This window comes from Cebidichthys violaceus, unplaced genomic scaffold (genome assembly GCF_023349555.1).
Source record: "Cebidichthys violaceus isolate CVI_PGR_0920_01 unplaced genomic scaffold, fCebVio1.0.p SCAF_8, whole genome shotgun sequence".
Lineage (NCBI taxonomy): Eukaryota > Metazoa > Chordata > Actinopteri > Perciformes > Stichaeidae > Cebidichthys > Cebidichthys violaceus.
In genome coordinates this window covers 8,935,565-8,950,040 of record NW_027176964.1, presented here as the reverse complement: position 1 = coordinate 8,950,040, position 14,476 = coordinate 8,935,565, and the positions used below count along the sequence as shown (strand labels likewise).

The 14,476-nt window shown below is 40.1% G+C and overlaps 1 protein-coding gene across 2 annotated transcripts; it reads right to left on the bottom strand.

The window, feature by feature from the left end:
- Positions 1–482: 482 nt before the first annotated feature.
- Positions 483–7,270, bottom strand: kif2c (kinesin family member 2C). 2 transcript variants are annotated; one of them, XM_068738084.1, is made up of 23 exons: positions 7,216–7,270; positions 6,919–6,997; positions 6,736–6,830; positions 6,240–6,341; positions 5,843–5,891; positions 5,722–5,757; positions 5,003–5,149; positions 4,502–4,624; positions 4,080–4,177; positions 3,865–3,960; positions 3,722–3,776; positions 3,455–3,617; positions 3,137–3,227; positions 2,980–3,043; positions 2,646–2,737; positions 2,397–2,539; positions 2,078–2,291; positions 1,729–1,839; positions 1,513–1,580; positions 1,333–1,405; positions 1,159–1,239; positions 957–1,050; positions 483–628 (listed from the first exon to the last, which is right to left on the bottom strand). In XM_068738084.1, the coding sequence occupies exons 2-23, from the start codon at positions 6,977–6,979 to the stop codon at positions 567–569; spliced, it is 2,118 nt and encodes a 705-aa protein (XP_068594185.1). In that variant the 5' UTR covers positions 6,980–6,997; positions 7,216–7,270; the 3' UTR covers positions 483–566. The 2 variants fall into 2 exon arrangements, with proteins under 2 accessions (XP_068594185.1, XP_068594186.1); XM_068738085.1 differs by lacking the exon at positions 5,722–5,757.
- Between the last annotated feature and the right edge of the window lie 7,206 nt (positions 7,271–14,476).

Here is a 14,476-nt window from a genome sequence, read left to right as displayed (position 1 = left end):
CTCAGATCAAACTGGATTTAAATATCTCTTGAAATAAATGTCACTGATAGGAGACATTTGTGCTTTTAGAAAAGGTGGAATGAGTACTCCGATCTTAACTAAAAGTATTCATTAGGCAGAGTTTATATTTTATTGGATTATAATTAATAATGCATAATCACAATCTTAATCTTTACATCATAATGTATTTCATATTATCAATCTGAACAGCCAAAGTAATTAGTAACTAAAATTAAGTAAAATATTTGCCTCTGAAATGTAGTGAGGTAGAAGTATAAACTAGCTGCAAAAATGAAACAAATCGCAAAATTGCACTGAAGTCCAGTACTTGAGTAAATCTACATAATTATATTTCACCAATAGTTAAAAAAAATAAATAAATCTAACTGAATATCTGCTGCTGCTGCTTCCACATTAGCATCCAGCTCTGGTCATTGTTTAGATAACTGCTGCATGTGACTCACAACACTTCAAACATGAGATAGTGTCAGTATACATTTTAATTAGGACAAACACTAAAAATGAAGCTGCTTTTAAAACAAACACTTTGTGATTGGCAGATCTTCTCAGTAACCTTGCCTGGACAGTTTCTCCTTGTCCACCGCAGTTTGCAAAGCGTGTACCATGTCTGGGGACGACAGATAAGACGGAACAAATCAAAGGTAAGGCACATTTATCAGCCCAGATTTCGGTCTTTCCTGTTATGCACTTTTGATTTTTTCTGTGGTTCCCCCTGGTCAGCATGCAGTAATCACACGTATGAACTATTTGAAGATGTCCCACACTACTACATATCCTCCTGCTGGTCCAATAACAAGATGTTCGGTTAGAGTCAACACATTTTTGGTTTTAATTTTGGGTTTTTCAACTAACAGCAATCCAAGAAGGTTAAATTTGATTCATGGACAAAAAACAACAAAAAAAAAAAACAAGATCAAGTTGTGGTTTGTACAAACCCAGTAAATTGGTTGCATAATCCAACAGGTCAGGAAGTCCGGCCTCAATGCTGTAAGAGGTTTTCCCCATTGCACTGACGACTTCACTGGCCTTCTGAGAAACAAGAGCGACACAAGTGTAAGGATTTACAGAGCCAATAAAACACAGGCATTATCACACGTCCTGTACGTTGTAATGAAGAGCCGACTTATTAAACTTTACCTGCAACTGTGAATAAAGCTTCTCCTCCTGCTCTGCTACTTGGGACATGGCATCATATACACTGGTATCATCCACAGATTCCTACAACACATTTACCAGCAACATTTTAGCCAATTATGCACATGATATAATCAACATTAGTTATGATTTTGGACTGATCTTGTGCAAGCGGACCTCCTCTGTGGAGCTATTCATAGGCTTAGCTGCTCCACTAGCCTTTGTGTTGTTGCCCTTCAGCTCCTTCACTCTGCCAAAGGACGGGAAAAAAGTTTCAAGTTTTATCTTAGTAGGCATGATATTCTTGCCATAGTAAAAACTACTTGGAATGATACTATACATAAGCCAAATATGCACCTGTCAGCGTAGCGTAGCGTGTTCATGGTGTATTCACACGACGCCATGCATGGAGACACCATAGCAATCTATGGAATAAGAGCAGGAAGAATATGTACATAAACACACACATGCATATAAATTCACACCATGCTTGTTTGATGTGCATCTGCATGTAATCAGATCCCAATACACCATATGCTGAGTGTAAGCAAAGTTTGGAGTTTTTAAACGCACCATGCAGGTCCTGGACTTTTCTCCGATGAAGGAGTCCCTGAGGACTTTGGTCAAGGTGCAGAGTCTGAAAGGAATGTGATCGCTGTTCATCCCCAGTGAACGAATACACTCCTACAGGACACAAGAGTGGACACATGGGCATGTTAGGTAGGATTTTCAATACCTTGTTAGTTCCGAGAATGTCAAGCATTTGCACTATTGTATTTGTCTTTACTCGATTTGCGAGTGCCAGGTTACTTTATACGCAACATAGCTGAGGTGCGAGAGAGAAAATGGACTCTTCTCACGTTTTATTCGCAGTCGCCTATTTATCTGGCGTGTGCACACCTCCACAGCTTCATTAGTTTACCTTGAGAGCCAGCAGGCTGCGGTTGATCTCGGCGGTCTCCATTAAAGTGCTGCGGTCATTGCTGCGGACGTCAGTGCCGCGCTCATTGCCGGCCAAATCAACCAGGGAAAATTTGCCGTGCAGCGTGGCGGCGCGGTCGTTGCGCCGCAGGACAATCTGAAGAATGGCGTGAGAGCGGGATGAGTTGGCGTTGGCAGAGGTCTGGCCAGATGTCCTGGAGAGAAGGTAGGACAGAAGGAAAGGGAAAGCAGCCAAGTTAATAGAATTTGTTTTTGAGCTGAAGAATGGCACAAATGTGCGTTAACTATTACATGGGTACCTGCATGCACTGCCCAGCTGGATAATCTTGATGACCTCCTCTGCTTTGGACACATAGACCTCCTCCAGGCCCACAACCTGAACCTGCTGTCGGTCATCCTCCAGAACACGGAGCTTAGCCTTGTTATTCAGCAGGTCATACACCTAAAAAAAGAAAGTATATTTCACTTTCAGGATAACTTGAATATGCAGATGTTTATTTCAGATATCATCAAAAATGTGTTCATTGGTGTAGTTTTTTTCTTCTTACTTTTCCATTGTAAATCTCGAAGAAGCTGACATGAGCAGAGAGATCCAGGTGTGCATACTTCCTGTGGTTCAGATAGGTGAAAACATCCTGCGCTAGAAGAGAAACACTCAAATTATTCAAAGTGAAGTTCCAATAGAGGTGGCCAATTGGGACAATCCTGAATGTGCTGTAGTTTAAAAAAAAAAAAAAAAGAAGCGATGGAGACGCAATAGGGCTCAGTCATATCCTGAGTTAATTGGAATAAATACAAATTATGCAGACAAAAACAAATTTCCTGGTTATTATCATATTATGAAAAAACAGATTAAGTAAGGTGATTTGGTTGCGGTCCTACCTGCCAAGGCGTAGATTCCTTTAGCAGCGTTCTGCTGCTTCCCTGTGAAATCACCTCCCATCGTCTAGGGGGAAAACGTGCCAAACAAACCATCAAGTAAAATTCTACAAATGGAAAATACTGCTTCAAGACAAGTCGACAGAAAGCAGAGGCTTACATGAGTCTTCCCACTCCCAGTCTGGCCATAGGCGAAACATGTTGCCATGCCGCCTTCAAAAGTGGACTGCACCAAAGGTTGGGCCGTGAACCTAAAGAACGAAAAAACAAAACAGCATAAATGTACTCTTTGTAAGACAATAATGTCATGTTTGAAAATTACAACATTTTGACTCCCCATTTACATTACCGAAGTGATACTATAGTTGTAAACACTACTATCTACATTTCAAGTTATTTGCAGCTTCTGCTTTAAAAACTGCCCAGTGAAAGAATGTCAACAACACTCAACAATAAAACGGTCACATGAGGTCATTACTTGTAGACCAGGTCGTTGGTGGCGGTCTCATTAAAGGAAAAGTCGAAGTGGAAGACTTGGTTGTCCAAGTACTTGGTGAGGTCCACCTTCTGTTTCGGCTCATGGACCAGCAGCGCACCGTTTCCAGGTACAGACACCACATCTATCTCCTTCTTAGTAATCTCTGGAATACACAAGAATGTCATAAAATAAAAATCTTATGATTGGAAGTATTTTTGCACAGTGTCATTAATTACTCTTTATATTCACAAATCACTCCCAATATACCTTGTTTGTTAAGGGGCCGCTTGCGAACGCACACAGAAATCTTGTGAGGCTCAATCTGTAGAAACACAACATGTGCTATAAGTATGGCCATAATCAAGCAGACAGCTTCATAAAAGGCACTACGTCATTGAGTCCAAACTTACATGGCCAGATGTTGCTAAGGGGGTTATTTCCAAGGTCTCTCTGAAGTCCTGGATCATTTCATAGAACTTCTGGTTTGGGCGAGAAGGCTCTCTGAACTAAAAGGAGAACAAAGGGTAAATGTAAAGAACATGTGAGAAGGTTCTTCTGGTGTCAATATTGTGTATTTGTGTAGATTGGTGTATTAATAGCAGAGACAAAAATATAAAAAGCTCACCTTTCCCCTCTTGACCTGCGTGTCGGGGGGCTTCACGACACAAGACAATCTTTTGCTGCCTTTGTGTAGCTCTTGGGCAGCCACAGATTTTCTTCTGCCTGAAGTGCATAGAGATCATAACAACCTAATGAACTCACATCTCATTGTCATCATGCAACAAACCTAATCACAGAATGATTACATGCCTCAGATCATGCACCTCCTGCTGTCACAGAACATGGAGTAGATACAATCTGTCTGCCAAATCACCAAATCTTTTTGTCTCAAATAAAACAAATAGGAGTCCTTTGCAGGAGATGCGAGAGGATGCACTTGTGACATGAATGTGTAGCGATGTCTCTCTTTGTGTAAGGGATACATCTATAGATGCAAGTGATCGGGAGGATACCCGATATCGTTATGATGTGAAATGTGCTGCTGACCTTTGACTGCAGATGGAGGAGGCATTCGCTCAGGTTCGTCACTCTCCTTTATTGGCTTACAGGCAAAAGGCAGCGACTGTGCTGGTTTGGCCTCATTCTTTTTACGCTGCTGATTAGGAAGCGCTAAATAAGGCAAAAGAGTGCATTTGGGTTTAACAACATGACACATTTTGAAAATTACTGAGCAAAGAAAGCACTAAAAGATTTAGTTGTAGATGGAAAATATCTGAAAAATCCACTCTAGCACGTTTTAGATTAAATGTTATACTCTGTATGTGAAGCAGCTTGAGATTTGTGCTATATAAATTAAATTTACTATCATTATTACATCTTGTAATATTACCAATAATGTGTCATGTGACTGTGAAAAATATACTGTATGGTATACTGAGAACAACAATGTTAAATGAAACAAATATGTGACTTGCATCAGTTGATCTTGTGCATTTTTGGGGAAAATGTTCATATTTGTGAATTTAATTTCTGAAGATCATTACCAACCGGAGTTCATGAGAACAGATGATGAGGGGAGATCAGAGCCGACCGGCTCCACGTTTGACTGAGAAGACTCAGAGGTTGGAACCGGTGCTAGAACAGGACCCGGGACCTGGAACAGACAGGTCTGCCTGTTCTGAGTCCGAATGGCAACTGAAAGCAAGACAAACTCAAGTCAAACGGCTGCAGTGTGAGTGTAGCATTGCTAGCGTGTTTTCTGGGGTTAAATGTAGACCCAAACCGCACAGTGGAGGGATTAACTGTACATCGGTCGAATCTGCCAAATCAAAAGCGACCACAGAACAAATTTGCCATTCTTAAGTGAAACAAGATCCTTAACCCAGAGTGAGAGAAGCGAGCCATGAGAGATTAACACAGGTGCAGAAAAGCACGAACTAAATGATTTAATATTCAATCATATTTCCACATGAAAATATTGCTGACTGAAGATGAATAGTGTTATTGTCAACCAACAAATGGAGAGTGCTGCATGCCCAGAATCACCCAATACCCAAAGTTGTTTGTTCGCATCCCTCTGCCGCTAATCATCAAATAGAGTTGATTATTCTTTATGAATTATCATTGGCTAGGCCTGAGCAGAGTTCAGCTCTCCAATGATTGTGGATTTTTTTTGTGCAATTACACCCTATATCTCATTAAGAACGAAGTGATTAGAAAATAAGACCCATTTTCTTAAGTGAGAGGAGCGTGCATGCCATGCCGACCTGTATCCTCAGCTTGGGGGACTGCTTGAGTAAAAGCTTTTGGAAGGAAACAAGCTGTTAGGAGCCAAACTATAGATCATGGCAAGCTAAAATAAAAATATAGTATAAAACATTTACATACAGGAGGAAGGGGCAGGAATCCTGGATGATCGCAGTCGACCCTCATACTTCTACAGAAGAGATGGGGGGGGGGAGAGAGAGAGAGAGAGAGAGAGAGAGAGAGAGAGATATTTACATGCTTTAAAATAATGACTCATTTTCATCCAAGACTAGTGTAGAATCCATGGTTCCCAATTGGAAGAAATGACAACATTTCAATTCAACTAACTTTGTCATTCATTGAAAGTAGTATTGTTGTAGGAGAGACGAAACAAGAAAGTAGCTCAGATGTGATTATTTGATATATTTGACAACTGTGAGGTTAAACTTAAATGCTCCAGTTCTTAGAAATATGGTCCAACCTGTTGCCACTGAGAACAAGCAGCTCCAGGTCTTTGGAAAAGTCAGGCAACGCTTACCTTGTCTGCAGCAGGAGGAGGTGGGTCTGTGACGTGGTTGACGGCGGCCTTTATATGGTCCAGAAGCTCCGGATTGAGCGTGCACAACTCACTCACTTCGACCTAAATCACAAACACATCTTAACTTAGATTAAATGTCAATGTGCTTAAAAACAATAACAGAAACAGCTGTTTCACATGGCTTGTCTCCTGAAGAAAACATCTGCATCCTCACTGCTCAGCATTATTATAAACTACAGTATGAGGGTTGACTTCAGTGTAGCTGCTGCTTCACATACTGGTGGTCAAGTTTGCTGACTTGTGTAAAACGTCCAAAAAGTGTTAACAACTATTAGATGTAACTTATCCTGGCTGTTGAAAGTCATGTAAACACCATGAATAATGTTTTTACGTTATGTTATTTAATATACTGACTATCTATCTTCCAGTGTCCCTTCATATCATCACTAATGTAACACATGTCCTTTACTGTGTTCATGGGCTTAACGTTACTGACCTCCTTTCCTCTGCAGGTGTTTCTTTCATTCCACTCGACCATAACCACGGATTTGACAGCATCCACAGACTTCACCGTGGCCAGATGAACTCGACCTGGTTTCACGCAGCACATAAACAAGTCATCGTCAAGCTGCGGTAGGTGGATAATTCGGAGAGGAAGAAGTCGTGAGGAAAAACTCACCGTCACTGCGACTGATTTTCACAGTGAGTTCAACTAGTAGTCTGGACAGGCTGCTCTCCATTTTCGCTCCTTAACTGGGCTGCAACGGAAAAATCAAAAGTCAGGTAACGCCTGAGGTAACGCTTTGGAAACGAGCTAGGTTAACTCACGCTATCTAGCAAGTCTGTTTTGGTCGCTATTAAACTATATCCTACTTTCGTCGATAAAAGTACTAATAAATAATCGAATCGTTACAACGTTATTCTTTTTGTATTTGTTTGTTTATTAATCTTTTTTCACGAAGAAAACCACACTTACCTACGAGCGCTATTCAACGCCGCCAAAGTTTGAAAATTATAGCACTTCCGGGTACTGAAGGATCTGATTGGTCCCGTACTTGTTGTCGTACTTATGGCCTTCTTCTTCTCGGGCTTTTTAAAAAATGTAAAATCCATATTGGTGTTATACTGCCACTACCTGGCTCACTAAGGGACGACTTCTGTAACTAAAATATATTGGACATTGAAAATACATTTAACCGTAGAGTTTGTGATTGTAACCTTTATTAGAATTTGCAAACAACGCATGCACTTTGATATAACTAGTCCATCAGGTCCATCTGAAATTATTTTGAGAAAGCTAATATACATTTGGGATATTATACTTTTGCACCACAAGGGTACACTTCAGAAAGAAACATATTTTTTAATTTACTACACTACATTGAAGTCTTTGTCACAACTTTGCAGAAAGAGGTTATGTATATGCAAAAACACATGATCAGCTCAGAATAATCTATAGGCTACAAGCCACCATATGAAGTGATTTGATTTCTAACAACATTATACTTATGCTGTAATATTTGATTACCACTACAATCTTCTCATACTTAAGATCCAGGAGTAACAGTAACGTGATAGCAGGGAAAGAATATAATAATTTCTTTACATGCAAGTAGAGCTTAAGCTAATTTAAACATGCTTTGTGGAAAATCCTTTTCAGAAAATAATGCCTGTTGGCTGAATGCCTCTGTCCTAAATTGTGATTTATAAAATATGTCAGTTTTCAGATCAGGCCAATATTACATATGCAACAAAAACAACACAATGAACAATGTAAGAACAACATTACAAACTAATCATATGGATAAGTATAGTGACAATTTCCTCAGTAGTAGCCTACATTTACTTCATAATGTCCCTGTTCATGACGGTGTTGTGCTCACTGAAGGCTGAACGTGTCCCCTTCCCTCCTGTAAACAACATGCCTCGAGCCCCAGTCAAAGTTGTGAAGATCAGTGTCTTTTGTCAAGTCAAATATTGATATTATTTAGTTTGTCTTGCATCACAAGGACTTTTTCTTATTAATTACATCATTAGCGAACATAATTTCTCATATTGTGTGAAGGAGCTGTTTCAAAAATATTTAGCAGTTGGCATTTGCAGAAGAAGGAAGCACACACAATGTATTAGCTTAGATACATTTTCACAACACTTAGAAACGTACCGCTGACTAATATCTGGGGTTGGGCGATGTATGTCAATAGACAATAAAAATGCGTGAATTGTCAGAGATTTTGCTGTGTGATGCAAACCAAAGGGACTCTATCCATCCCTTTTTTTAACATCCGTGATTGTGGGTCACTGAAGGCAATGTTGCAAATCAGTAGCAATGTTACATTCAGGACTGCTGTGAATCCATGACTTGATACTGACACATGCATCAAGTGATCAGGCCACAGTTACGCCCGAATTCTGCGAACCGCTGATGGATTGCATTTCATCCATGTGACCACAGGAATCCTGTGTTTGTCCACATGCAGTCCCCCTCTTCCAACACCCACTGCAAACCAGGCACAACAGTTCAGTCCCCCATGACATCAACAATCAGGGACAGCTGACCCATAATGCAGTTCAGACTTGCCTTCAGCGTGGGAGACTTCCCATTTTTCCTCTTTTCTTTTTGCCCCCCCCACTCCACTGTGCTTACACCCTCTCAGCCTCCAAACCTCCTAACTATACACAAGCTGAACTTATGTATACACATTCCCCGCAAGCGAACGCTGACACATGACAAATCAAAGGTCTAATAAACAGCTTGTGCTGAACAGTTCCCCCCCACCATCACCACCACCAAAGGATGAAAAATAAACAAATCCCTGTCGGTTTGGCCCAGCCAGGCCATTTGGTAGGTCTGTCTGTCGATGACTGGGTGGCCCAGGGCTGCTCGGTGTGAGGCCTGGGATGGAGCCACAACTGTTTCCTGTGAGCAGCCCAACCCCCAGAGCCTCTCCCCAACTGGCTTGGTGGGTGGTATTCCCCTCCTCCTTCTTTTCCTCACATCCCCCAAACTCCTACACCCTCCTCTCCTCTCTCCTTAAACCCTCCTCTCCCCTTCAATACTCTCTACTCCAAGAGCTCCTCCCCCGTTTCTTCCTCCCCTCCAGTCAGTCGGTCGGTCCATCCATTCTCACAGCTTCAGCTCTCGGCTCAACACTTCCTCAGTGGAGAGGATGGAGTTGGCTAAACAACTTTTTTTTTTTTTTTTTTTGTATTTCCGTATATATGCCGCATTTGAAAATAAGTTTACTGTCTGTGTGTTTACTTTATTCCGTCTGTGTGATTTTTGTATGCATGTGTCGGCTCTATAATGACATCAATTGTAAACAATGCCATACGGGCACTTTAGCTCATTATACATTCATTGTTTACCTCAAGTATTGTTATGAAGGAGTGTTTTTTGCCTGATCCCACCCAGAGACAACATTTAATCATTAAAAATAATTTTGTTTATTATTATTGTACTATATTTTATGTGTATGTATAAATGTTATGATACTTTGAATTTCTATGGTATTAAAATGTATGTATTTTCTCTTTATATCTTTATTGGTTTTAAGTTAGTCATTTGAGTGTTTCCCTGCATATGTCTGTCTCTGGAAAGTCCATATTACATCTGAGTCTTCTGGTGGTCTTTTTCTTATCACACAATATGAAGTGACAGACATTATGGTGATGATGAATGTTTCTGTTGTTCTTCTCAGCTGTATAAGACAATGTACATATTTGGGCTACAGCTAGCATTCAACAACAGCTGTAGCTTTTGGCTTTATCAGATTTTTTCTGTGCATTCATTGGGTATTTTGGAATCTTACTCAGCCACCCAGAATTATCCATTTTCATTTGATCCATACACTGGTTGAACATATATTGCTGAACCTTTCCCTGAGACAAACTCTGTCACACACTGCTGTACTCATGCTAATAAGGATTCAATAATTCACTGGGAAGAAGTTCTTCTTAAACTGCAGTCTCCATGGTCACTATGCCACCATGTCATGTGGATGCTGCAGTCATGGAAAAGCAGCAGCACAATTTTGAGGTGCTTGTTTCTCAGACTGGAGGGTCGGTATAGTTGTGGTGGTTGATTTGAGGAAGGAGGGGTCTTGTATCTGTTGGCCCTGAGTCTGTTTAACTGCTCCCCTTTTTTCCATCTGTCCACAAGCATATTTTCTCAGTGTATAGAAAAATTGGCAGAGTCCATGGCTCTGTTCCCCTATACAGACTAAATAAACACATATGCATACACGAGCACACTTACGAACCACCCAGGAAGGTTGACAGACTCGGAGAGGAGCAGTGAGAGGAACAAAGACAAAAAAAGAAAAGAGTATTGAACTACTGGTTCTTCTATTCTCCTGTCACTATTATGTAATCATTTGGCAAACATAGCATTTAATAGCCATGGGCCTCTTTACGTCTTTAGAATGGCAAGATTAGTCATCTTGGCTCATGCACTATAGATTTAAATTTTTGACAGCAAATACTCACAGTCATGCTGGAATACTGACCAGTAGTATGGTAAGGGAAGATTAAAGCAAGAACACGTATGTTGTTAAGCTTGAACATCTTGGTAACCATCTACTGATTTCATCATTCAGTTTCTATAAAGATAATTTTCTACCAAATAGTTTGCATCCTATTAAAGGGGAAGCCATCTGACAATCTCTGTAATATTGGGAAATATATGTTGCATTATGCAAAATGGCCAACAGAGAGCACTATAGCTACAAACAAAAAAAAGCAAAATACAGGCAGTGACAGCAGAATCTGGGTTTGGAAATAAAAGCACTAACTGGGCCAATATTAAAAAAAATAACTGGTCTATGTGTACTTTTCTATAGAGTCAGGCAATAGTATGATTAATTGTTTCATAAGTGAACTTAGTTTGCGTCCAACATAGCTACAGCAGGCATTTAAAACATCTCCAGCCAAAGATCCAAACTGAGTAAATACTGAGTGAGTCTGGAACATTCACTCATTAAAGCATATTAGTATTCTTGGCATGTGGGGATCCACTGAAACATGCCAGTGACCCATTTTGGTTCCCGGCCCATCGTTTAAGAAAAGCTTCCATAGACTAAGATACTCTTCAAACACATAATTTCAAGCAGTGAAATAGTTCAGTAAGCTGTGCCACACAGACTAGGCCCCAGTTTGCCCAGCTGGCAAATTGTATTTGTTTCTTCAACAGTAATTTTGTTTATTTATTTGGTCTCTGCAGTAACGAGTGGTGTTGGTATAGTACACAAAGCTGCAGTTACACTACAAATATCCGTCCACAGGTTGGTTACTTCTACACTACCACAACATTACTAATAGTGAAACTGTGGGATATCAAAATATGCTTGATTTATGACACTAATATAATCATTTTAGTGAATGCAGAGAGCCCACTCTGTGATTAAATGTTTATTTAAACAAAATTAAGGTATTATACATTATATATACATTAAATAAATATGTCTATATATCTATAATTATATATATATATTAAAGATATATCATTTAAAACAAACCAAAGAATCAAAGCCTGTGAAATTAAGGCCCATTTCAAAACCTGCCATGTGACTAATCCTCCTCTTTGCCTCCAGGTTCATTCATAATACAAGCACCACATGCAGTCTTGATTGATCAGCTGACCACCTTCAATTTAAATACAAATATTATCTTTTTTGTAGTTTAAGATGTTCTTTTATTACAGACCATAATTAATTTTGCTTTATCTCTGCCCCCTGTTGGTCAGAGCATGTTGCAGATGTTGGAGGACACAATCATTCAACATTGTGTATTTCCAATGCAAGAACTTCAGTCACCGTAAATCATATACATAACCAATAAAAAGCAATATGTACACAAGTACCAATATCCTTTATAACCAATTACAATGTTGGCACCAATGATATTTTATATTTAAGGTGATATAATGGGAAGTATTCAATAAATAGACATGTAGGACACTTTTAGGCCATTTTTAGGACATTAAGTTACTGTGCCCTACAGTATTGAATACCATTAGTGTTACTGCTTTACACCCACAGCCATACACACATGTGCAGTAACAGAGTGCGGCTCTTGGTTTCTCTGTTCCTCCGTTTGGTTGGTAACTAGTCCACAGGGCCCAACTGTCACTCACAATTTCCCTGTTGGTCTTCATCAGTTTTCCATTTCAAACCATACAGTGCAGAAACGGCTACATCACTGCAAAGTGAGAAAAATAAGGTTTCCAGCTTAAAACTTAATTTAAACCTTTCCATTGAAACATAAGTGACAAAATAAAATACACCTGAAACAAAATTGTATCCATGACTGTGAAATTAGCCCATAAATTATCTTGAATTCAATCAGTTTCTTTAAAAGAACCATAAAGATTGAGATATTGCAGGCCTGCATGCGACCTCTTTAAGGGAACACCAATCGAAACCACAAACCATGAATAGCACAGAAATGTGTCAATGTGCTTTTGAAATTAATCCTTAAAACTCACCAGTGTTTCTTTTTTCTTTTTTATGGGGCTCACCAGAGAAGTCATATGTTTGCTTGCATAGTGCAGGCTGCAACATGTGGACTCCAAATTTCTCAAAGAAAACTACACATATACCCAGAGTTTAACAGCCTTCTCTGACCACAACGGTTACATTTCCATCTTATCAAGACGCTGTTGTCTATTATTGAGTCCCAAAAGCCTTATATTCCTATTTTAAGAGAAAAGCGCTGTTAGATAAATGCCAAATGAGCCTACGCACCAGGATAATATTAGTATCAACATAAGCTTTGGGTCACCTCTCCAAAAAGATTGTGAACCCCTGACTCATTTAGCTTGGAAACAATGTGCCTGCATTGATGATTTGTAAAACAAAACCATTACAGCTTTTATGGGAAAGCTACTCTGGCACGTAAGTAATGTGCTGTCTGTTAAGAAAAGCAGGGACAGGCTTCCGTTTGAGACAAATGGGAGATTAGTAGTTAGCATGACCAAGAAAGCTGAACTGACATAGAAAAAAAGAAAAGAAATAGAGAGTCAAACTTTACAAACAAAAATCACAGAAATAAATAAACCACAGCGCTGTTCTGAAGTGTGGTTAAAAGAACACCACAGCAAACTTTGGTTCATCATCAAAGCTGTCACCATCATTAAAAAACAAAAGATTGGAAATAGTAATCTTGCACATTACCACTCAAAGCTCTTGGTGACACAATCATTTTAGTGTTGTGTATCAAGGTAGCGTGTGTATTGCTTTATTGAATGACCTCACTTTCCTATATCATTTCCAAATTTACAATTCATCCAAACATTAACACTACCACTGTCAAATACTCCTGTTTGTGATCATTTCTGTTAGCTTGACTTTGTTAGGTGGACCTGAGCTGGTGGTACTTAACCCTTACTCTAATGAGCTACACTGCAGCGTTAGTATTATTGTTGGCGCTCCCCGAAAGTGTTAATGCCATTGTTTGCCTTTTCCATTGCATAGACAATCATTTGGCAGACCCTGTGACAAGCCGTATTGAAAAACCACACATATGCATGGTGTCAATTATAGTTTATCCTCTGGTTTGCCTAACTTGCTTCAGAGTGAGGCTCTGCCTTATTGCTCCCCAGCCTGCCCCAGTCCTCCTCCTCCTCCTCCTCCTCCTCCTCCTCGTCCTCCTCCTCCTCTTCACCACATGAAATGGCTGTCTGTGCCAGCCTAGTGCTGAGCCTTCATTAGCTTTTACTACCCCACTTGGATGTGTTTAGCTTTGCTCTCTTTCTTTGCCTCTGACTGTGTGTGTGTGTCTCACCCCGCTGTATGTGTCTGTGTCTGCATATGTTTAATTACCAACCCCAGCCCTCCCTTTGGAGAACCCCTCAATGCCATGCCACCATATCATTACACTGTGGCTACAATTTAAACTTCAGTCACACACACACACACACACACACACACACACACACACACACACACCAACATACCCTGGCTGGCCTGCAAATTGTAAAGAGGAGACAGTGGGGTACTGTAGAGAGCCGCTTTAGCTCCTTTATTCTCCCCTAAAATGGAGTTCTCAAATGGAAACACGCACAAAGAGAGTGATGGGGAGAAAGAGGGAGAACATGAAAAACACCAAAAAAAAAAAAAATGCAATGCCACAGAGCACCACAGCACAACGCACCACGGCGTATCCACAACTACGTCTGGTGTTCAAACTGTTATTGTTTGAACTAAACAAACCACTTATAAACACAAGGCCTCTGCCTT